Source organism: Accipiter gentilis, chromosome 10 (genome assembly GCF_929443795.1).
Source record: "Accipiter gentilis chromosome 10, bAccGen1.1, whole genome shotgun sequence".
Lineage (NCBI taxonomy): Eukaryota > Metazoa > Chordata > Aves > Accipitriformes > Accipitridae > Astur > Astur gentilis.
Window position 1 is genome coordinate 31,413,218 of NC_064889.1, and position 24,224 is coordinate 31,437,441.

Consider the following 24,224-nt stretch of genomic DNA (forward strand, 5'->3'; position numbering starts at 1 on the left):
AGTTTTTTCCAGCAGACTAGTTTTACTGGTGGTGCTGGGCTCTGTACTTGGGCCATTCGCTGGCTGTGCTGTGAGAATACGAGGAATGTTGCTGAGTCCCGAGTAATGCTGTCAGTGTTGGCTGAGGTACATGGTTTGGATGCCTGCTCCCAGCCTTGCTCCAAAATGATATGGCAAGAGGTATGTCATGGCATTGGTCTTCACTTGGTGCAGATGCACATGTGCACCCAGGGCTGCACAGAAGCTGGGGAGCTAAAACTGGCCTTTTATCTCATATTTGATCTCCAAATTGGTTAAGACCCACCTCTGGAGTCCTCTACTCACTTTTGTTGCCGCTCCACAGCCCCCTTGCCATGTCCAGGCTACTCGGAGAGTGGGCCCTTTGTCTGCAGCTGGAGAGGAAGCTTAATCTTGCCCTGTACAAAGGCGAGAAGGGGACAACCAGCAGTGCAGGGGACCAAAGGGTGGAGGAAGGGGATGTGCAACAGCAGCTGATGCAGAGGTGATTTAGTCGTAGGGGCTGAAGGGCTGTGAGGCAACTGTGTGGATGGGAGTGCTTCAGACCTGGGGGAAGAAAAGATGGAGTATTTTAAAGAAAAGGACCTGAGAGGCAGAAGGAGAGGTATTGGGAGGGCTTTGCAGCAGCAGGGGTGGGGACTCAGTCTGAGCTCTCCCTTTCTTGGCTTGATGCCTTCCTCCCCCTTCTCTCGCTGCGTATGGTGTTTCCTCTTGCAGGCCAGCAGAGACCCTGACACCGCTCCATCTCTGGTAAAGCTCAGGCTTGCCTGCTCACCCAAGCTTTGCTCATCTGCCAGACCCTATGCACAGCAAGAGGTGTGTTTTGCTGCTGGTTACCCACAGAGAGATACAGATTCCTCTGTGAATCTAAACAATGGGCAGACAGCATGGCCCCCACTTTTCTGAAACCCTTTTTTGAAAGGGTTCATCATACAGCACTAAGTAGCCACCTAAACTGAGTAACTTATTCCTTTTCTTTGATAAACTCACTCTTGTACAAGGCTGCATGTTGTCTCGGTGGCTGCTAGTGCCCTGTTTCTGGTGGGAGCCCCACTGTGCCCCGGCAGCAGCAAGCAGCGAGCATCGCACAGTATAAATCATGGGAAATCCGGTTCTCTGTCGGACGTACTGTTCAAAGGCACCTTGGTTGCACTCAGGACATTCTGCTGACAGATTTTCCCATTAAATAAAAAGTGCTAGCTGTTGACATACAAATGTATCTGAAGTGTAGGCTTTTACCGTCAAATCTCACTGCTGCTGGCTTAAAATCCAGAGGGCATGATAGTGTAAAACCAAAGGGGCAGAGGTTGTCTGAACTTTGGCAGAAGTTCACATTGTGTTTTGAGTTGGAATTCAGGTTGCTGCTTCTTCCAGCTACAGCGATACCTGCATCCCTTCAGGGGCCAATGCAGGTCCCGCGGGAAGGACCGGCAGAAGCAGGACTGTTCCCTAATTGCCTCTCTCCATCTGCGAGAAGCCATTTGAGTTAACTGGACTGTCTCTCATGCTTCCATTTCTGCTTAAACAGTAAATAGGAATTGCATTAAACCACATAGGTCAGCAGTGGCTGTGGGATGTATAGAGTGTGGTAATATGTGTGAGGATGGCTAAGATGGTGCGTGAGGCTTAGAGGCATCACCTCCACCCAAAACACATGTACGTCTTCTGTTCCTACCTCTGCCTGTCCGAGGTCCTCAACTCCCAGTGACTGTCACGTGTTTCCCTCCAATTCCTTTAGATCTTGGCTCCCAGGTCCCTGACTTGCCTCCTCATTGCCTTTTGGATTGTTGAAGTATTTTTCTTGTCTTTAGGAAAGTGAATTAATGTCAAGGGCTGCCAATATCTGTAAGGCTGCTTTCTGAGGCAGACTGCTGCTCACAAATGAGATTTTTTTTTAAAGCAGATACGTCAGATCCATCATCAAAATAACCCATCAAAAACAGCCCCTTCACAGACCTCTCATTCGTATTGCATGGACTTAAACAATAAAGCCAAGCTGGTTTTCAGTCCTTTTCCTGGCTTTGGAAAGAAACTGCTTTTAAAAAAACAAACAACAAACCTGGTGTTTTCCAGTAGAGATGCAGAATTTGCTCTGCGGGGAGCTGGTCTCTCTCAGGAAGCGCTGGAAGTGGCCATTTGGATTTAATGCCTTGCTCATCAGCTGTATCTGCTGTGAACAGGAACATCTTACTCTGCAAGGACTTTGCTGTTTTCCATTAAATAGGAAGTTGCCCTTTTAGTATTAAGAGTTAAGGGCAGATTCTCAGCTGACATGGGCTGTCAGAGCTCCACCAGCTCCAGCAACTGAAAGTGTATTCCCTCGCAATCCTGCTGCGCTTGGCGTTTTCCTAGGGTTATATAAACATCCCTGTTTTATAGATGGGGCCGGGACATGCAATCTGCAAACTGCTGACAGTCCCTTGCAAGATGCAGAGCTGTACCAGAAGCTTTGGCAGCCCTGTGACATCAGGGAGAGATGGGAGCCACCTTGGGCAGAGCAAAGCCATCAGGACCCTGCCGTGGGGTGTGTGCTGTGGCTTTGGGTCAGCCCCACACCTGCCACTGCTGAAGAAGTTGTTGGGAGCTGATTCAGACACAGCAAGAGGCTCAAGCCAGCAGGGCTGGGGTGCCCGCACATCAAAGGTCATCCTCAGGAGAACTTTTTCCATCGGTTCAGGATGCTGCAGGAGCTGGACCTGCACACCCGCTGCACCACGATCAGGTTTTTCTGTCTAGGAAGTTCAGGTTTATCTCTGTACTGGCAGGCAAAGGAGGATGCCACACCTCTGGGAGGTTCTGGGGTCTGGGTGGTGTGGGAAAGTGGAGAAGCAAGATGCAGGCTTTGGGGAGCTGTGTTTCATGGGCTTGCCTTGAAGCCAGGGCACTTTGAGATTTCCAGGGGCCCTGGGGAAGGAGAGTAGTGATAAATCTGGGTCATAAATAACATTCCCTTGCCCTTCTAGTGATTTCTAATACACTGTGCTTTTTTGACAACAAATACAGCAACAGGCTGTAATCCACAGGGGCTTTTCTTGGCTCTCAAGCTGAGAAAGTGCTTGCTCCAAGTGGGCTTGGCTGCAAGGAGCTCCCAGCTCTGGGTGTGAAGGTCAGAGGGGAAAGGAAGTAAAAGCACAGATAACACATTGTAGGGCTCTTTCATTGCCAGTCTGGGAGATTTTGTTGTCCTCAAAAATGAGCTCCGGGAAGCCTGATGGGTGATGCTGTGGCTACTCCTATGGGACCTTGCAGTGCTGCAGCTCCAGGAGAGCTGCACAGCTCCCTCATGAGAAATACCTAAGGGGAATGCAGGCCAAATACAACCTGTAAATGCCTAACAGGTCTAACTGCTGGGGCTGGAAATTCATCCTTGGGTGACTGGTGTGGGCTGGGGGGCCCTTGTGATAGGAGATAAACAGTCTCTCTTTGGATGTGGCTAGAAGATAGAGTTATCGTCACGTAAAAGATCAGGAGTGGTAATGAGATGCAAAGAGGTCCTCGTCTTTGGGATGGGAAACTTTCCAGGAAGGCCCAGACGGTGTGGAACATCTAGAACTGTGTCTGGCTTGGGATGTTTCTCCCTGGAAGATACCAAGTTCATCCCCTGCTAACCATCCTTCTTCTGCGTAATGTAAACTCCGGTCAGACCTTCCCAGGCAAACCCCTGGCTGTGCCTCGGTGTGGAGAGGCTGTGGCTGTATCCTTATAACATGAGGGGTGTATATTGCTTTATTCCTTTGTCAGCCTTCATTGAGTTTTGCCAGGTCTTTATCAGCCAGAAGTCTGCTAGATGTAGAAGGAAAGCACTGTGTTCAAAATGCTTCTTCAATGCCTAGTTCAGGAAAATAAAGAGAATTGCTTGATAGTACCACTCCGCCTCTGAGTAATGTGCATCACTAGGGGCATGCAGAGGGAGCCTGCCTGGGTCTCAGGACAGGGATGGGTTGTCTTCACATTCTCAAGTCTGCAGATGCTCAACATATCTGGCATGTGAGAACTGGGCTGGACTATTTGCCTTCTTTAGCAACTGGAAGCAATCCAGCCTGCCAGTTCCCGCAAAGCTCATCCTGTGGTTTAGTAGATAATACTGATCCTTGTTCAACTTCCATGCTTTTGTGCCTTGCAAGCGGGTAGGGAAGACTTTGCAGAGCTTGTACTGTGCTGGGATCCCAGTTCATTGCTGTGGAAGGCAGCATGAATATTCATTACGCTGTGGAGTGCTTGCTCCATAGTTTAATAAAATGCTTATTATTACACAGGAATGACCATAAAAATTGTGGCAGGCTGTAGCTGGTCAGTATGTGTAAATGATGTAGGATGATATGAATAACTGAAGAGGAAGGGTTGTGTCTTTGAACTCAGCAAAGTGTCTTCACAAGTGCACTTACAGGAGTTTGATGTCTGCTGACGTTGTCTCCTTTTCTGCCAGGATGAGTGTTTGGTGTCTATCTTCTTGTGCAGTTATGAAGCTGACTGTAGTCAATGCATGGTTGACTGAGCTCAGAGACCAGGAGCTACCCAAACCTGCATTTTCTCAAGCAATCAGTAAAGCTGCTGAGCGATGCAAATCAAAGTGACAGCCAAATCAAGACAGATCCGTTGAAGATGAGCATTCCGGCTTTATTCTGGGACTGCACCAACGTGACTAAAAGTGAATCCAAGTGTCTCAAACCTAATGTTATCCTCGGCAGACCGAGGATGATCTGATGCTGTTGCTGGTGTGTTCGTATCTCAGCTAATGAGCAACTTGGCATGGTTGGTGAGGTTGTTCCTTGTCCACAGAGCAGAGTTGGGACAGCCCCTCTCTGAGAGGTGCAGAGGGGCCATGGTGGATTGGGGTTCTCTGTGAGCAAGATGTGATGCTGGCTTTTGGTGCTAGGATGTCTCCCGGCCTCTCTGCACTGAGAGACAGCAGGGCACAGATATGTCCCCTGGATAGGGTGGAGAAATGGGTTTTTATGTCCAAGAGTTTGTTTCAAGGGGCCTCATCAAAGCTGCAAAACACTGAAGCTTTTAGCCACATCTGACGTGAGGGTGCTGTACCCGTGCAACACCGCTGGTCGCCATCTGTGTATTAAACTCTGTGTTTAATGAAGACAGGACAGAGGTTTCACCAAAAAGCAGGACAGCACAGAACAGAGTGGAATTTGTGAGCGAGCCCTGCAATTCTGCCTGTGCTCCCACCTCACCTAAATCCGTGGTTATATAGAAGATAGATGAGGTGAGCAGATTTTGGTATGAATGTGGCTGGCAGCACACACAGATCATGGATTAAACATGTGCATTGCAAGAAAGGGGCTTTCTTGAGGCAGACAGAGAGGCCTGCTGTTGCCGTGCAGCCCTATTCATCTCCAGCTCTGATGCTAACATCATTATCAATGTGTTTATATGAAGCTTGGCTGCAAAATGGCTCATCGTCCTCAAGTTTTTTCAAGCAAGTCTGTAGTTTTACTAAATACTCCTTTTATTGTGCTGCCAGCGGCTCTCCCAGAGGCCAGTAAAGGAGGTGGCCTGTTTGGCCACAGTGATATCTGGACCGGAGGTTCAATTCCCGTGTGTTTTAAATCTGTCTGCAGACTGGCAAGCAACCAAGTGGGCGCCTCTTTCTCCAAGTAATTGACTGCTTATGTGCAAATCAGCCTCTAGCTGCTTCCATGACGCCTGGCTCACCAGAGTCACACAAGAGCATGCCTCTGCCATCATGCTTGCAAACCTTGCTGAGTACCCGGGCTGTGCAGGGAGCAGTGAGGATGGAGACAGCCCAGCCCTGCTTCTGCATCGGGCCACCATCCTTGGCTCCGAGCAAGCACCCAGGCCTGCTCTGGACCATTAGCACTTCTCTGCGGCGTATGAAATAGCTGTCCATCCTCCAGCTGGCAGGAAACACTCTCCCAAGTTACAGGCAAGCCTTGTGGAGAAGACTTGTTTGGAAACCACCTACAGAAGTGGAGCTGGAGCTGCAGATGAGATGCCCCTGGCAGGGGATGTGCAGACCTGCGGCCGGAGCTGGTGGCAACAGCATGCATCCGCGGAGTGATTAAGGGTCCTTCTTGTGGGAGGGTGTTGCTGATATGTCAAGGTACGTGTTTCCGCAGAGGAGTGCTCCCCAGGCACCTGGGCACTGGATTGAGGTAGCAGAGCGGTTTTATTTGACTCTCAGGAATGTCATCTGGTCGTTAAACCAACCAAACTAGGGGTACTGCAGTGCAAGGGGAGGCTGGGGGGAGAAGGAAGGTATGTGAAGACAGAGCTCAGGTCTGGCAGTTTATTCCCTTGTGTTAACATAAACACGTCTGTGTTGGTCTGTCCCGTGATTACTTGTCTGGGAGCAACAATATCCCTTGAGTTTATAGACACTGCCAGTCCTTGCTGAACGAGAAGGGCTGATGCTTAATGCACGCAGCGTTTTCCTCCTGTCATTCCTTTATAAGGAAAAACATTTCAGATTCTGTTTCTACCTTATTTTAACTTCTCCTAAACAAGGACAGTTTAATTCTGTTGGTGGAACATGTAGTCCAATACTCCCTGACCCGGTGTAGCTATTACAGGCACTAGCACTGCAAATTAAGATGAAGTATTAACAAAAAGTCAGCACGGTGAGGCTGAGCTCACCAGAGAGTGTGCAAGGTGGGGTGGTGAACCAAGACAGCCTGCTTGGAGTCTGGAAATGGGAGAAGTGGTAACGGCAAGCGGGCACCATAGGAACTTCTCATTGCAGCACGGCTTGGTGTGATGGCAGTGGCCACTTCTCGTCGGAAGGGGAATTTGCCCCGTTCCCGTTTTCCTGCTGGGCTTGACCGCAGGGATTATGGGTGGAAACAGAGCACAGGCTGCGTGTGAGTGGAGACAACTCAGCCCTGTCTGTCCCTGAGAGGGAGCAGACCCAGCTCTGCTCATTCAGGACATTGGGACTCTGCAGTCCTCATTTAGAAACCAAAGCGGCAGAGTTAATTGCTCAGCAGCCTGCAGCAAGATGCTTTGTACAACTGCCCAGGGAAGGGTTGTGTCCCACAGCTGATGGCAACACAGATGCTGCCGAAGTGTCTCTGAGTTTTTCCCTATGCCAGGACCCCCAAACTCAGCCCATCTCCAGGGTTTCACTGTCCTGTGTGTTGGGGGATTGCTAGCGAGAGTTTCTCTCCCCCTCAATCTCCTCCTCTCCTGCCTGGCTTGGTGCCGTCTCTCTCCATGGCTGGTGCTCTGCTCCCGGCATGCTTGCAGGCCCCTTTCCCATTTAGGGCAAATGCTGGATTGCCCCTGCTTTTGGCCTGCTTGCAGCACATCTCCCAGCGGTTTTTTGTTTTTTTTTTATCCTCTTTGTTTCTGGAGGCTGAAATCCCCAGCGTCCCCCAGCTGTGTGTGCTGGCTGTGGCTCGTGCTGAGAGATGGCTCTTGGAAATCTGTGCTGGGGCAGGCATGGATGGGGGGAAGCCCAAGTGTTGTTCTGCTCTGGATGCGGCTTGGTGTTGACAGTCTCTTCCAGCAGACAGGGTGAGCCTGAGGGTGGTGGTGACAGCGTCAGGTCCTTCCTGCGGCAATGATTTAATTTCAGCAGAAACAAGTGCCCTGCGGCGGGGAGCCTGCAGGCACCGGGCTGTGCATGGGTGAGACCTGGGGCAGGCAGAAGTGGCTGAGCACGTGAAAGGGAGAGGAAGTCAAAGGAAATTCCCCTAAAAGCTTGCATGTTGAATCAGTTTTTTTTTAATCCAGATTTTGAAATCAGCTGGGCAACTTCTGCATCTGTAGAAGAGGCTGAGTCTGTGTTAGCAGCACTGGGTATCCGAGAGACGGTGGGGCAGGGAGCAAAGGCTGACGTGCTGATGGGAGATCTGGTTAGAGGGGGGTTGTGGTTCCCTTTGCCCTGCCCTGTTTTTCCAGCAGGACACGCGACTGGAGTCTGAGCGCCTGGGCTGCCTCTTGTGTTTGGGGTAGATCCCTTGAACACACAGCTCGGGGTTCCTGCTTTAGTGCTGCCCAGCGCAGCTCGGCCAGCTGGGAGCCTGGAGCCTGCCTAATTGTGCTGGGATCTAGTTAGCGGGGGATTACCTTGGTTGTATCTTTTGTGTAAGTCAAAGAGTTGTGATAAACTTTTCGAGATGACAATTTAATGAGATGTAAAAGCCAAGGCAGACCCTGCCCTTGCTGAAGGCAGCTGGTCCCCTCCTCAGGTCCAGGCCGGCCTGTCTCTTTCCCATTTGCACTCCCTGAGCCTAACAGTTTGTTAACAGCACGGATCTTGCCTACTTTTATGTACGTGCCTGTGTTGGACCTGCCAAGCTCTCCTGGCAGCAGCAGTGTGGTGGAGCTGGGGGCATGGTTCCTCTGGCCAGACATTCACAGGGTGATGCCAGGGGCACCCAAATTTCCATCCACATGGAGACGGGAGCATATAGCCCATGGATTTTGGCAAAGATGCCTGTTCACTTGTGTACCCTTCCCATCCCTGTGTGCTGGAGCTGGAGCAAAGGGGAAGCTGCCGGTGGTGCTTGGTGCTGCGTGGATGCTGACCGCCACACCTCAGCATCCCCGCTGGTGGATTCGCTGGCATTTGCCAAAGCCTTTCAAAGGAAAGGAAAATTGTGTTCATTCTTCCTCTCCTTCCTTTCCTCCTGCTCTTGTGTCCTCCTCCCACTGTGCGGTGAGCTGCTGCACTGTGTCCATGCTGCCTGGAGGAAGCTGAGTGGGTGTGGGGCTGCGGCTCCATCTGGGAATTGTTCTTATCAAACTGGTTTATGTCAAAAAGGAATAATAATAATAAAACATTTGATGGTAAGCAGGGGGATCAGGAGGTACAGCTGCTCCCGAGGCCTGACCTGCAGCTCATGGCACTTCCTGAGCCTTTACGGAGAGTTTTAGGGTCTTTGTGCTGCAGCAGATTTTGTTGCATGCCTGAAATATCTCAGAGGAGCAGGGAGAAACAACTGGGGGCTGGCGCAGGGAGCGCGAGCTGCTGGAAACGTCTCTCTGAGAAGCAGGGGAGAAGTATAAGAAAAGCAAGTTTCCTGCCATGAGCTGGTATATTTATGACTGGAAAGATTTGGGTTGAAAAGGTCGTGAGCAGGCGGCTGAGAGAGCAGCAGAGGCAGTGGCTGTAAGAGCTGCTTTCCCGGCTCACGCCCCGCTCTGAAGCAGGGACGGGAGGGTCCCGTGGGGGTCCGGTGGTCCCACGTGATGGGAGAGGGATGGTGAGCACCGGCGGGGTGAAGGACCTTGCCAAAGGCAGCTGGGATGTGCGTGGGGACATGGGATGGAGTGAGATTTGCGCCCGTGGGGCTGCTGTGGGGATGGGCTCGGTATGAGGAGCCCACGCTGTGCCTGCCTCCTCCCCTTGTTGTGCGGGGATGGAGTTTCCAGTCCTGCCTTGGACACCATGTGAAAATGAGACGTGCACATCTGGAAGCGGAGTGCATGTGCGTAGTGCTGCCAGTTTGTTTATTCCTGCAAATTCTCCCTAATTAGGGACTGCTGGGAAGTTTGCAGTAATGGAAATGGTCTCTTTCTGAGGGGTTCAATGTTCTGGATGACCCTCGCCTCCCCTTTTTCCCCCTGCAACTACCATAAACGTGCATGTGATAGAAATGGAGGGGGGAGGTCTTCCCTACCTCGAGGTCCAGGCATTGCAGTTTCTTCTGGAGTCAGATGCACCCTCAGCCACGCAGGAAGGCTTTGCAATGGAAACATGCTGTGCCATGTGTGTGTTAAACTCATTAGAGGATGAGCAAGGTTTCTGAAGCCTCTCGTTTCTGTTTAAAATATCTGTGCTGTCACGCAATGTTGTTTTTTGTGCCTGTTTGGTCTTAATATTAAAATGCACTAATTAATAATTAATATTTTTAGAAAGAATTAAAGTAATTAAGCCGGTTTTCTGCTTGGATCCTAAACTGCACCTCTAAGTTTCTTAGGAAAGTCTGACCTGAAACTAAATGAGAAGAACAAGGGCATGAGACTAAGTTTGTTTTAACTGCGTGAGGTTCAGGCAGATGCAGTTCCTGATCCTCTTTCCATTTCCTTCCCCTGCAAGCATCCCCCGCTGTTTAATCAACACCAGGGAGTTGTGCTTCCCTTCCCTTCCCAGGCACGGGGGCTGCCAGCCCGCTCCGCCGGTGCGGTGGGGACCCCCCCCAGTCCCCCTGCCCTCCTGGGAGCACTGGGACGGCTAGGTGTGCGCTTGGCTGGGGCTGGGCCGATGAGCCTGGCCCGAACTCGGGCCAGTGTTTCCCTTTCCAGGCTGTCGGCATGCACAATAACCGGAATCGCCAGCTTGGCGTGAAACGCTTCAAGCTGGGCTCCAGCACCGGCATGAAGCCAATGGAGCCCACAGTGAGCTCGTCCCGTCCGTACAGATCACCGGGCAAATTGGTTGTTGGAGTTGATGAGGCTTGGAGTGCATAGGAGGGTGTCTGTGGGGAGCAGAGCTGTGCCCTCCCAGCTCAGCCACGTGCCGCTGGATCCGAGCATGGTGGGTGCTAACCCGCAGCATTCTTCCTGCTGGCAGGCAGTGGGACCAGGTGCCTGGTTTGAATCCCACCTTAGCGCTGGTGTAAACCCAGGGTGACTTCGTCGGTCCCCACGGAGGCAGGGGAGGTGTTAGGGACCATCAAGGATTTGCACACATGGGGCGCAGGAAAGACTCATCTGCGTTTTCAGATTAGCAGGGTGAGAGGATGGATATTGGTCCTCCGCTTGCCCTGCTCAGCGTAACCGCACGCGATGCATTCCCTTGTCCTGTTTGAGAACAAGCTGGTACCTGCTCTGCACACTGACTTAATGGGGTTAAACCTAAGATGAAGTTGAGCCTGCATCTTCTTCACAGCTCTCTCTCTGCTGGAGGTGGGGGAGAAGAAGCTGCAGGGTCCTTGTGTCTGTGGTTGTTCCTCCACCCACCCAGCTCCGATGGGGCCTCTCAGCTCCAGGGCTGTCCCAGAACACCAAGTTTGGTGTTTCTCCTGTTTGTGCAGTAAACATCTGAGAAGCTGTAGGCTCGGGGACCGTCTTCTTCCCCATGTCACATTGTATTTCCTACGAGCAGCCGTGCCGCACCTTGAAACCTGTTTGGCGCTTTGCCCCCTTGATTTCACAGCAGTCCTTTTATATCTCCCATCACTAGCTGTTAAAATCTTCTCATTTTCAGCTCTTACTGACCTGTTTGTACCATAACTGTGTTTGGATTGGGATTGGGGTTTTTTTTTGTTCCCTTGGCAACGGTGATCTTCGCCTGCAGCAGCTGTCCCTTGTGGTGCATCTGCGTGCAATGCTTCTAGCAGTCCCATGCCCTCCCTACCTTCTTTTCTGCTTGTTCTTACTGATGCTGGGTAGCCAGGATGACTCAAGATGGAGCACTAGTGATTTCTGCTTTGCTGCTGAAAGTATCTAATTTACTATGTTTTAGGACGGCGCTTGCTTTAACTGCGTGGCATCAGAGGCTTGAGGTCATGCTGGGACCCACCGATGAGGTGAGGTCCTTCGCGCTGATGTGCTTTTCATGAGCAAAGACTTTATTAAAAGCCCTTTGGGTACTGACCTTCTGCATTCTTCCAGATTTCATCCTATTTCTGTTATCCAGTCTTCAAAGTTATCTGACCCTTTCTGTGCAGTACCCTGGCTTTGCATTTGTAACAGGGGCTGCGTAGCTCTGTGGCACTAAGGGATGAGACCTGGCCGTGTTTCCTTCACCAAGAAAATCAGTTAATTATCCAGAAATCTCAAATCAGCAAACCTATTTTGAATTTTTTAAACTTTTCCCATGATCTTAGTTTCCTTGCAAAGGAAAGGAAGCCTGACTAGCACTGAAGTGTGGCCGTCCTCGCTTTTATTTCCTACTCCTTTGGAAGCAGGAAGAGCTTGAAGTCTTGGGAAAGAGCCTTTTTTGGTGACAGTTCCTGCGTAATCAGCAGGGCTGGACTCATGCCGTCATCTACATGAAGGCATGGGCAGAGGTGATGGGAACTGCGCCTCTGCTTTTCCTTCCAGAGTCCCCCGCTGTCCCTAGCCAGTAACACTGGCACTTCCCAAGCAGCTGGGGTCTGGATTTGGCACTGCTCACCACCGCAGCCACGTCTGGTCCTACGACTTCCCAGCTCGCTGTCTCTGAGTGATGGCTGTTATGTGCCTCAGTTTCCCCACCTGTAATATGGAGATCATTGCACCTCTTCCTGGTGGATTTGGAAGCAGAAATGGTTTTTTTTCAGGCAGAAGCACAAGAATTCAGAAGGTGCAGGGAGTGGAGAAGAGGAAAGGAATTGCAACAGCTTTTTTTTTTTTTTTTTTTTTTTTTTTTTGCTTAGAAGAGGTGTGACTCGCCATTCCTTCACCTTCAAAATCTGCCTTGTCTGGATTATTATACATCTGTTTCTACCTGTTACCCTGCATTGGTGCTGCCCATCTGACAACAGCCGAGTGCATGGTGCAGCCAGTGCTGCCCTGCACTTTGGTTTGAAGTGATGCCGTGGGGATGTTAGACCTCTGCAGATGTTGGGGGTTGGTGTCACATGTTGCAAGAGCCTCCACCCACGTCCTGCACCTACCCAGAAAGGCTGGGAAGGATGTTTCATCTGTGATCAGCAGCAAGAAAAGATATTTGGACTCTCAATAGAAACATTAGGCGGTTAATAATAATATTTAGCTGCTCCTACATAGTCCTTTTGGTCAGTAAGTCTCAAAGCATTTTATAGAAGAGACCAGAATCAATAAAGAGTTTTGTTTTCTAATTAAAATAAGAGGAGGAAAGGGAAGATGCTGTGGATGAATTACCTGCTTTTGCATACAAGCGAATTTAAGATTCAGGTAGCCACAATGATTCATGCCACCTAGTCTAACCGAGCCTGACGCTCATGACTGCAGCAGATTGTGAGACTGATAAGAGCTTTGTGGGTTCAGAAAAACCTCGACTTGTGGGAGGAAGAAAATCTGCCTGAAAATCTGCATTCTTAGCAGCTTGCAAAGGAAACTGTAAGGTGCTGTTTAAAATGCGTGTGGATAGGAAAGTCCCTTTTCTGCCTTAGCCTGTTCTTGATAGGGGATCTTCTAATGCTGATACCTACCATGTCCTTGGGTCCCCCCATGCTTATGTCAGGGCAGAGGCAGTGACCAGCACTGGCTGCTTCTGGAGGAGGTTATGCTGTGATGTGGAGAAACCCTTGAGGTACATCACTGCCTGGAGGGCAGGAGAGCCCAGGGAGAAGGTACCTAGGGGACAAGAGTCAAGGTTTCTTGCATCTGCCAGGTATCATGGCATCAAGCTAGTTTTAGATTGGTATCGATAACTAAGTGATCAGCAGATTTTACAGACTGCCTTTTCTGGGGCAGGAAATCACTTCTAGGTCAACAAATCAACTTTGCAGGAAGTTTATTGCTCATCTGAAGAGCAGAGCAATGCTGAAAGAAAAAGGGCTGGGCAGTCAGTGCCCTCGGTGGCCTGGCTTAGTAAGGAAACAAGAAATATTTCCATTGTAATGTAATACAGCAAAGAAAGTAATTTGCTTAAACCTCTCCTGCAGCCAGTGGTTTGCAGAACAGGGATGGTGTCTTGGACAGTAGTTGCTGTGTAAAGTATCCTGAAGGTCTCAGCTGAGCAGGAGCTCGAGATGAGTCCTCTGATACAATAAAAACAGTTAGTGAGACCCTTGGTTGTGCACAGAAGAGGAGCAGCAAGCAACAAAAGAGAGGTGATCTGCTCTCTTTCTTTTGAAAAGCGAGTTCTCTCTTTTTATTAAAATCAAAATAAAAATCTAATGGCAAATGCTTGTGAAATGTTGGGAGAAAGGAGCAGGAAAGCCAGATAAGTGACTACGGGACCAAAGAAAGTACCTGACATGAAGGACCGAAGGAGCAGAACCTGATTAGTTTATCAAAGGGAATGCAGGTGACGTGATCAGTGTGGGAGATCTTTCATCAGGAGAAGGCTCAGGGTCCTTAATCTCCTCAATCTACCAGACAAGGGCAAAGCAGGGCCTGTGCCGAAACTGCATTTGGATAAGCAGTACGACACACACATGCTTGTGTTATGCTGATGGGGAGCCCCAGAAACAAATTCCAGGGGAGGTGATGGATTCTCCATCTCTCTGGGATGGGTGCTCAGCTTCCCAGGGTTGCCTGCCTTTCTAGAAGAATTGTTTAGCTAAACACAAGCTTGTGAGTTCAGGATGCAGGTAGAAAACCAGATGAAATGGTGTTTAGTTGTTATGTGCAGACTGGACAAGTGAACAATTTTTTGGTCTTATGCTCTTGTAAAGCCATGCCTCTGACTGTGGCTAAATCGGAGAAAGGTGCAAGAGAAAGGGTCCAGGAGAGAGGAAGGATGAGCTGATCTCCCTGGAGAAAAGCTTGCTCCTTCTCTACGAGCAGGCGCTTGGTTTGTGTGCTGTGGGGTGAGCTGTTTACATACCTTCCTGCTTTAAATATTTACTATTAGAGCTCTGGATATTCTTGTTATTCTTTAGTTGCTATAGTTTTCCATCTTCCTCTCCCCCTCTCAGTGCCTTAGGTGCACATGGGTGCAATATTAACCAGCTGGTTTTAATGAAAGTGAACTCCTACTTATAGTCCGGATATTTTATTTCACACTTCTTGGGGCTCTCCTCTAGGCCTGTTGATTTGCTAAACTTTTATTAGATCCAGGATGATAACACCGTCTTTGCTTAGGAAATGCAGAGTAGCCCAGGGAACTGGGACAAAATGAAACCACCTCAAACTCTTCTGCTGCAGCTTTGAGCTTCTTCACCAGCTTCATGGGACCGGTGGACGTCATTGTGACACTCACTACACACAATCCATCAAACAATAGGTTTTTTTCTAGTGGTTTACTTCTAGCCTCTGGTTGACCTCAAAAAGGGGCTCCCCATCACAGTGCCCTACCGACCCCCATATGACCTAGTTCAGAGAGTGCCACCAAACACCAAGCGGTGCGTCTGACACTGTATCTTATGGGGTTTGCAAGGGAGGAGACTCTGAACGTCAGAAAAAGTGCTCGGTCCTTCCTGAGATTGATCCTATTGCTATTTTTTAATCTTTTCTACAATATCAATTTTTAGTTTGCCTTGCCTTGTTCATTTTTTCTCCCCCTTTAAACCCATCCTACAACCTTGCAATGGGAGTGTACCGGGGAGTTAAAATGCTTAACAGCCTTTCTAAAAGACTAAGCTAGGTTCTGCTCCTCCAGCAAGGGAGTCATGGACAGGTTTTTAACAAAGTAGCTTTTTTTTTCTCGCTCAGTAACTAAGGTTAATTATTGACAGCTACATTTTTACCTGCTTGAAATGGATTGCGGATGTGACCTGCATATGAGCACTTCAGAAAAATGAAGCCACGTTATTTTGAAAATCAGTGCCGGTGCAGGCCAGCCAGTGTGTGATGCTGTGCAATGTGGCAATTGCCACTGCTCCCTGCAGAGCGTGTGTGGATGTGGGGATGGCAGGGACCCGACACCCGGGTGCTGAGCCCAGCGGCACGAGAGCCGTAGGTCCGTGTTCATTCCCATTCTCTAAGGCATCGGGAAGAGGTAACGGCGTTCAGGCAGTGGGGCTGCCAGGGAGACGTGCACCGGTGGCTTTACTGACGGAGTGTCGCATGGGGAGGCATTTACATTTCCATACTGCGATTGCAGAGGGATGCAGAGCCTGTTCCTCTCTGCGCTGTTGTGATGTATTGGTTTCTGATGTCGCTAGGAGTGCAAGAGATGAAAGAGCTGAGAGCTGCTCTCTGTGGAAGGGGAGGAAACCCGCTGTATCTACCTTAAAATACCACACTTCTATTTTAAAGGTGTGTTCTCAAGAGTATTTAAGCGGTTCTCATGTTTTAAAGTAATCCCTTTCCTCAGATTAAAACCTCAAGCTATTAACAGCATGGAAAACCTGGAACTTCTTGAGTCTGGGAAATTGGTGCCGTTGGTTTCATTTTCTGGTTCACATACACTCTTGGGGAGTCTGTGGTGTTTGCAGACTTTGGAAGTGTAAAATTAAAAGCGTGACATAAGTGGTGAAGCATGTACTTTCTGCGCTACCAGACGGTAACAGTACTACTGTTTTGCATAATTTTTCATTATGGTTCACCCAAAGTGGACTAAAAACCCAGCCCATTAATTCTTCTTTTCCTATTGATGTGCCTGGACACATTTCAGTGAGTATCATCACTTTTAAATGATGCTACTAAAGCACAGGGTGGGGAGGATAAAAAGAGGGTCAAGAGGGCAGGATCTGAATCAACATGGGAAGGGAGAAAAATCAGATAACGAGCAGAGAGGCACACAAACGGAGAGGGTGCGAGAGGTGGAGAGAAGGCAGCAGAGCTGCGCAAGGGGCTGGTGTCGATGGCCAGAGCTGGCCCTCGCCTCGCTGGCTCTGGCCGGAGAGGAGCGAGCTGCGGCAGCGTGGGGCTCAGCACAGGCGTGCCTGGCCGCGCGCTCGGCTTTGGGCCAGGTTTTTCAGTCTCTTTTGCTGCTTCGGTGGTGGTTTTCCAGAGCTGGCTGCAGAAGCGCCTTGGGTTTTGGTAGCAATGGGTGCTAGCTAGCGCTCTGGTTAGATTTTGAGAAATTATAAAAACAGAGGAGGGTGGCCGAGTTGCCCCTTTCCGAAGAAGGGCAAATCGAAAAGCGTTACGGGGGCTCGAGGACATCGGCGGTGTAACCCCCCCGTTTGGGCTGGTGCCATCCCTTTCGTGGGCCATCCTTGGGTTGTCACCCAAGCTTCTTACCTCTGACGGCGGGGGGGAGGATGCGGGACAAGCTCGACTCTGCAAGATGCTGCTTCTCTCCCACCCCGGGCGGGCAGTGCCCGGGTCCCGCTTGGCCTCCGCGGGTGCCCCCCTTCCACCCACCCGGGGCGGTGCGGGGGCGGCGTGACGGGCGTGGGGAGCAGCCAGTGCGCTGCGAGGGGGCCGGGCCGAGCCGGGCCGGGCTGGGCTGGGCTGGGCCGGGCTGGGCTGGGCCGGGCCGGTCGGCATGGCAGGCTGCCCGCCGGCGCGGGGGGCGGCCGCAGCCGCTCGCCCTCCGCCATTCATTCGGCCTCAGGCGGCGGCGGCTGCGCGTACCCGCCCGCCCGCGCCCCGCAGAGCCGGGGGGCAGCGCCCCGCGCCCCGCCATGGCCGACCCGGCCGTCAACGCCCACCTGGAGGGCATCATCTCCGACTTCGAAGGTGGGTGGCCCCCGGGGTGCGGCTGTGTGTGTGTCTGGGGGGGGCTGCTTTTTTGGGGGGGCTAAACCGGGGAAAAAGCGGCAGAAGTTGCCGCCGGGCCGGGCTGGGCAGCGCGGAGCCGCCCGCGCCCCTCACAGGCACCGCGCCGGGCTGGGGAGGGGGCGGGAGGCGGCGGCGGAGCGGGGCTGAGGACACCCCCCCCCCCCCCCCCCGCCGCCTCTCCCCGCCGGTGCCGCCCCGGCGGTGCCCGGGGTGGGGGGGGATCTGGCCTCTGCCGGGGCCCCGCCGCGGGTGCCACCTTCCCGGGTGCCCGAGGGCGGCCGGCGGGCAGCCCCCATCCCCCGGCAGCCGCCGGAGCCGGGGAAGGGTGGTCGTCGGTGCTGCCGCCGGGCTGCGGTGTCTTTTGTTCTGCGCCCGGGGTGTTATCTGCTCAGGCAGGATCTTACGGGATGTTTTTCCTTTCCTGCCTTTCCTAAGTTGGTTTATGTGGGTTTTTAGCTGGAAACACACGCCTGACAAAGCTAAAAGTCTGCGAAACTCCAGGCACCGGCCCCCTCTGTCGACTCCCAGATTTTGGATGCAAACACAGCCTTAGAGTAGCTAGGAGGTGGATCGCGAAACCCAAGTTTCAAATATGTCCATAGCGGGAGCTGCCCGCCCTAGAAAGCTTTGCAGTTGTCCCGTGGCAGAGCTCCAGTTGCCCGACAGCGTTGCCTTGCTCTCCGATGGAGTATCTTCTTGCAATCCCCTTGGCGTGCGGACAGAGATAGCTTCTCCCTGGGCGTCTGTGGCTCTTGCCCGGTATGCTGTCTTTTTTAGGCAAGAAAATAAGCTAGCAGAGAAGCGTGCTGCTGCCAGATGGGTATGAGAGTTAAAGATGGGCAGAAGAGAGGTGGGGGGATTTGTCTGAAGCAGGCATTGAGAGATCGGCTCAGGGGAGCTCATCTGCCTAAGCCGAGTTTTGGAAAAGCAGCTCCGTCCCTACACACTCTCACGTCCTGGCAGTGACCCAAACTGAGCTTCGTGCAGTGGTTTCTAGAAAAAAAAAAAAAAAAAAAAAACCAACAAAAAAAACCCAACTGAGAAATAGTGGAGATCTGGGGGCTGCGGTGAAAACTTATCCAGGGGCTGCGCGTGTATAGCTATAGGCTGGGACAACTTCACCGCCTCCTGGTGAATCCAGCCTTGCCTTTGGGAAGGAGCACTGTGGTGTTTTTCCTGCTGGGGAGCTGAGGAAGCTGAGAGCGCAAGGGTTCCTCTTCCAGGTCAGGCAGGAAACGGGTGGCAGAGCTGGGGTCTCTGCAGCCCTCCTCGTAAGATTTAGCCACATTCACATTCTCTTTTTCGAGCCCCTGGTCTTTCTTCAGCTAAAGTTGGGAGCGGAGGGCTTAGCAGGAGGCTGAGGGAAGTCAGATCCCTTAGGACGAGTGGGACTAACAAGTGCTGGGACACAGAGCAACCCGAACACACCATCAGTTTGGCACTCGGGGTTCAACGATGCCTTTGTAACTGTCCTTCAGGGACTCATGAGCTTCCCCACCGCAGGGCTCCCGAGTGCTGATGTAATTACAGCCTTTCCTCTCGCCTGCCCCAATTGCATTTAAATCTCTGAAGAATGAGTAATTCCCAACTTGGATATGATAAAGGCTCTGCTGTGAGCCCTGGGGCTGCTTGTTTGGGCTGTGTGTGCTCCTCAGTGGCACTGAGCTGCTCCGCAGTGCGATTTTTTTTTTTTTTTTTTTTTTTTTTTTTTTTTTTTTTTTTTTTCCCCAGTCCATAGAGCGCTTTATACTTCCTGCCTATGCAGAGGGAGAGGCTGGGGAAAGCTCTGTGTATCTGCAGCCAAGAGGTCTGGCCTTGCCCTTGAGCAGGGATCTAGGCTACTGTTTCACAATTTAATTAGTTTTCTGGGTTGCATAGCAGCTTCCCAAGAACAAGGCAATTAATTTCTAGCCTGTAGGGCAGGAGATGCAGTGTTCGTGTCTGCTGGGTGGGTGTCTCGGCCCCAGGCAGCCGGTGGCCAAGCAGGAAAGATCAGCCAAAAATACCACGGAGCAGAAACACCAGATCGCCCGGCAGCCAGAGCCTTCTTTGTTCTTGCCGGTCACACGCTGCTTGCCCCCCTCAATCACCCTGGTTGCTCCTGCCTGCTTTCCTTGTAGCCTCCTTCCCTGGCCTAGGCCGGCAGGTTTCTTGTACCTGCTGGGTTGTAGAAGGCAGGGAGGGCTTCTGCAAGGCTGTGGGCTTCTGGTGTGGGAGCTGCCAGCCTCTGTGAGCCCGTGGAGGATGCAAGGGCCCTTTGGGAGGGAGAAGGAGTATGAGATACTCAGTTCCAGTTTAGTTTCCAAAGCAAAGCAACATGTGAGAGGGAAATACAGCACAGCGGAGTGTGTTCTTCCTTGTGCCTGATGATGCGATGGGGATGGTTGCATCGAGGCAGCAGTATGTGTGTCCACCTCGCATCGAGCCAGCACGTCCTGTGGGGAGGGCACTAATCCTGCTTGTTTGACTGGCAGGATCTTCCTTGTCTCCGGTGGGGGGAGAGCGCTATTAGGTCTGTGGTTTGCCAGGATTTACAGAGCATAACAGTTCTGCCCTGGGTTTATAGATTTTGGCAGGTTGTCGGAAGCGTGGCTGGTTCAGCCGTGGTTGCGGCAGTGCTTCCCAAGCTCATCTCTGCCTCAGAGGGTGCTGTGGGTCGCTCAGCTTCCCGGGGTCTCAGACACGGACCCGTGAGTGGCAGGGAAGGGAACCTGTAGCAGTAAATCAACCTAGGTGGTGGGATGCTTGTGCAGTGCGTTAATGTTGTGTAAACCCCAAACCATCCTGATCCTGTTCAGGTTGGGTGATATGGGAATGTGGGTGTCTGTGATGTTCGACTGTGGAGACGGGTGGATGTTCCCGCTCACAGCTTTGGTTGGTTCTAATGATGCCCAAAGATAAATCTGCAACATGGTACTCGTCTTCCTGCTAAGGATTTAAAGCACTGTGCACTCATGATCTACTGCCTGGTAGCAAGACAGAAGAGATCTCTCTGGCTCCTTATCCCGGTGGGATGTGGCTGCTGCCGAGCAGAGTCCCAGGGGTAACAGAGACCCATTTTTGCTGGCAATAGCAGACGGTGAGTTGGCAGCAGTGATGCTGATGCTGAGTGCTCTTTGCTTTTGCCAGTACTGTCCATCACCACCAGATTCGTTTCCTCGTAATGTTGAAACACGTAATGTCACAACTGCTGCAAGCTGCGAATGATGGTAAATGCCGAGTGAGGCTGTAAGTGCGTAGAGTGGCAGGGTGGTGCAGTGGGGTTCAGTGTGATGTCTGGAGCTAGAGCCTGGAGGGGATACAGACTTGCAGCTTTGCTCTGGCAGAAACCATGAGACAGCCTTCGTTGATGGTTCTCAATCCCCGATTTACTCGTTCCCCATAGCCCAGCTCCCTTGGGGAGTGTGTGCTTGCTGGTGGGCGAGCCTTGGCAGTGCTGTGGTCTGAGCGGTTGTGTGCTGCGTGGACCTGGATACTGAAGGCAGAGAGCCTCCAGCTCTGCCAGGACATGTCAGTGCTGATAGAAAGACATGTCTGGTTATTTGGTTTGTTTTTTTTTCTTCTTCCCCATGATTGGACAATTTCCTTACAGACACACACTTCTTGCACTGCCTGATGTGGGGTATTTCTAGTATTTCAGTCACAGACTTTGTCTCAATGAGGTACTGACTTGTGCTGAGTTATGTCCTGGTTTTAAGGATCAATAAAGACAAAAACCCCATCAGCCAGGTTGTTTTCAGGAGGAGGCCATATTAGAAATAGGCTTTTTTATGTGCATGAATGTCATGGGCTCATCCTTAAAATTTACTTGAGCAAATGCCTGGAATGTCTCTGGGACACGTGGCCATGGTGCGTCCCCTGGGCTGCTTGGGGCTGGCATGCCTGCTGCCTGCTGCCGTGGGGAGCAGCTGCTGCCGGCGTGCTGCGGATGCTGGGACTCAACCCTGCTGCTAATATTAGCAGGAACGTGTCAGAGGGATGGTTGTGATGTTATGTGGGTGATGTGGCTTGAATTCAGTATGGTGAAAAGCCCCAGAGAGGGGATGTGCTTTGTGTTTGCATAAGCATCTCAATTGGATTCAGGGTCTCTCCTGTAAGCCCTGCCTAAGGGTTTGCAGGATGAGTGCTCGCCTGGGCTTACGTGCATGGGAGTGGGCTGGGAGTCTGGGTGTGTGACTAATGGTCCCACGTGTGCAGAGGTTCAATGCCTGGAAAAGGAAATGCAAAAAGATCTTTCAGGTTATATCTCAGATCATCTCAACCCTAGGAGCGAAGCAAAACTCCTGAATGTCAATTGCTGGATTTCCTGGGCTGTCCCCAAAAGATTATACTGCAACTCGTCTCCTGGTACTCTTCATCACCAGCCCAGCGTGGGTAAAGCCAGTGTCGCTATCCCAGCTGATCAATGTAGTGTAGTGCTCTGAGACATAAAGTCGCCTCTGATATCCTCAAAGACGAGCTTTACAGGCGCTTCAGAGATTTTTCTCTCTTTTTCCACTCTTCCTATCTACGTTTCTGAATCTGAGACAAAAGGATGGGGTGGATGGGAGTTTTCTGCCAAATCAGTGTGTGGTAGGAGAGGCAGGAGCTGGGGAAAGGCGCCTGTGGGAAGGCAGGAGTTGTGTCTTCCCCAGCAGAAGTTTTATCTTCCCCTGTAGATCTGGCCTTTCATGTGCAGAGTGGAAAAATCGCATCTGCCTGGTTACAGCAGCGGAGACCTGCCATTGCGGGTTGTTTTTTTCCCTATGTATATTTAGTTCCTTGGGAATAAAAAGGTTGTGAGGGAGTGGGAAAGGGAAGAACAGGACGTGGATCTCTCTGTCCACGTGAGCTGGGCTCTGGGGATAGCCTCTGGCCCTAGTTAGGATGTAGGATCATCCAAAGGTCGTTGTTTTTAGTCATCTTATGCAAGGAGGGCTGGGCTACGTGTCCTTGGGGATGGGCAACCACTGCAGCATCGAGCAGAGTGTCCTTGGCTCTGCGTCAGCACGGAGGGTTTCCAGTGTTGGCTGGTATGGGTGAGCTTTTGCTGTCCATTTAAGATCAGTCTTGGGCAAAGTGAGCACAGTGTTGCGCTAATCATAAAGAAACCTTTCAAAAGTGGCTGGGTGGGAAAGGACAGAGAGAGGATGAATCTTTACACCAGGGCCAGGGCAGCTACTTTGGCTGTGCAAGCGTACTGCTGGTGCCTGGAGGTAGGTCAGCGTTTGGAATATGTACACCGTGCTGGCTCTTCCAAGTACTCGCCAGTCTCTGGGATCTTGGTAATGTCTTTCCCTTAGTAAAGGGCTCACCTAAAATATAATCATTCTCCTGCTTTGCTCTTTGCTCATTGCCTTTTGGTGGTTTATGTCAGTGGAGTGCGTAGGAAGTGCCTCTAGAACACGTTGGGTCATGCCTAATAGATTTGAGTGACCATGTCTATGTCTCTTGGCCAATGCATGCCAGCAAACCTGCTGCTAAGTGAGAGTTCTGGCACCTTTGAGTGTCCTGTGGCCTCACTGTCTGGGTGCTGGTTTAATTTCTGGTTTGCAGCCCTTCCTTGCAGGGAGCTGCTTAGCCCATTTTCCCAGGAGCCAGGACCCAGACAGCAGCCGCAAAAGCCTGGACTGGGACTTGTCATAAATCCAAAGACAATAATGGAGACTTCAGAGCCCATAATCACTCCAGATATTCATGTTTCTGACTCTGATATTTGATATTTAAGGCAATGTCTTTTCGCAGGACTATTACGCAGGCTCTTTCCCTCTCCCAAACTCCCTCCCCCCTCCTACTGCAGTGAGCTCTGGCACCTTCTTGGTCTTTAGAGGTGGGACATGGAGGCAATGAGCCAAGTGAACGTAAATCCTGGTTAAGCTTGTTTGAAGCCTGTAAAATGAGTTGATGGGTCTGAGTCCAGTTCCTGATAGGGATGTGCTGGTTTGGTGAGGGTCAGTGTCTCTCAGGGGAACTCTTCATGGGACAGGGGTGGGCTGTCATGCCCTTCAGCACGGGGCTAGGGTTGTGTCGTGGCCACCTCTTCTGCCGTACCTGCAGGGTATCATTTCATCCTGGTACCCCTCTGCTTTAGTCATGAAGGCATCAGCAGTTTGTACCCGTCTGCTGTGCGGGAGAGCCCTCCTCACTCCCTTCCCTGCTGTGCAAATGGTGCTGGTGAGGAGTAGCCCTTGGGCAACGAAGGGGTTTACTGTTACCCTCAACTTATTCTGAAAAGCTGCCCCCAGATTAATGAGAGATTTTATCGCCTGATGGCTGTGACTCAGGCTTTTACCGTGATTGCTTTTGTGAGGTTGCTGGACAGAGCTCAGCACTTGGGTCTCCTGGGGACACCTTTGGAGCCGTGACCCAGGTGCAGGGTCTGTCCAAGCTGGCTCTTGGCTGGTTTGCATGCCAGAAGGTGAGACATCATGGGTGGCAGGGTGGTCTGTCCCCCTGCATCCTCCAGCGCTGCAGCAGATGCCCTGTTGCTGGCACCCAAGTTAGGGCAAGTTGGGGTGGGTTGCCTGGCTGTAGGCACCGCTGACGTCAGGCAGCCCCCCATGGGTTGCAGGGCAGGGGACACCATGACCACACCGGTCAGTGCTGCCCTCCTCCCAACAGTAGGGGTGGCAGTTTGAGTAAACATCACAAAATTGTATGGCCTCTTGCTGCTCGTGAGTTGGGTGCTCTCCACCTTGTCCCAGCCCTGGGAGTCATGGCAGGGGTTAGTGGTGAGGGTATCAGCACACAGCATCATGCTGGCACTGGTCTGCTGGACTAGTGTGGGAGGGAAGAAGCATGGTGAGGACTGGGGTTGGGACTTCAGTCTTTCTTTCATCTGGTCATTGGAAGTGCAAATATGAGGAAATGTGAAAAGGATGGATTTTGATTTTTATTTTTTAAAGCATGTTTAGTTTACCAGGGAGGAGAAAGGAGGAGGGTTCTGCTCTCTGCCAGCCATCAGGATGTTTGGACAACTGCTCACATTGCGGTGCTGGGTGTCCCCTTCAACAGAGATGCCAGAGCTGGCCGCAATGGCATCAGCAATCAACAGGCGGGGC

At 51.4% G+C, this 24,224-nt stretch overlaps 1 protein-coding gene across 6 annotated transcripts in view; it reads left to right on the top strand.

Moving 5' to 3' along the window:
* Positions 1-24,224, top strand: part of SEPTIN9 (septin 9) — a 153,146-nt gene that overhangs the window by 59,667 nt on the left and 69,255 nt on the right. Inside the window, exon 1 of one of the 6 annotated variants that reach the window (XM_049812148.1) lies at positions 16,937-17,142. The exons of the other annotated variants lie outside the window; for them this stretch is intronic. Coding sequence (XP_049668105.1) covers positions 17,088-17,142 — 55 coding nt within the window. The 5' untranslated portion in view covers positions 16,937-17,087. Of the gene's footprint in view, positions 1-16,936; positions 17,143-24,224 lie in introns of those variants that run through there. 6 annotated transcript variants of the gene reach the window in all.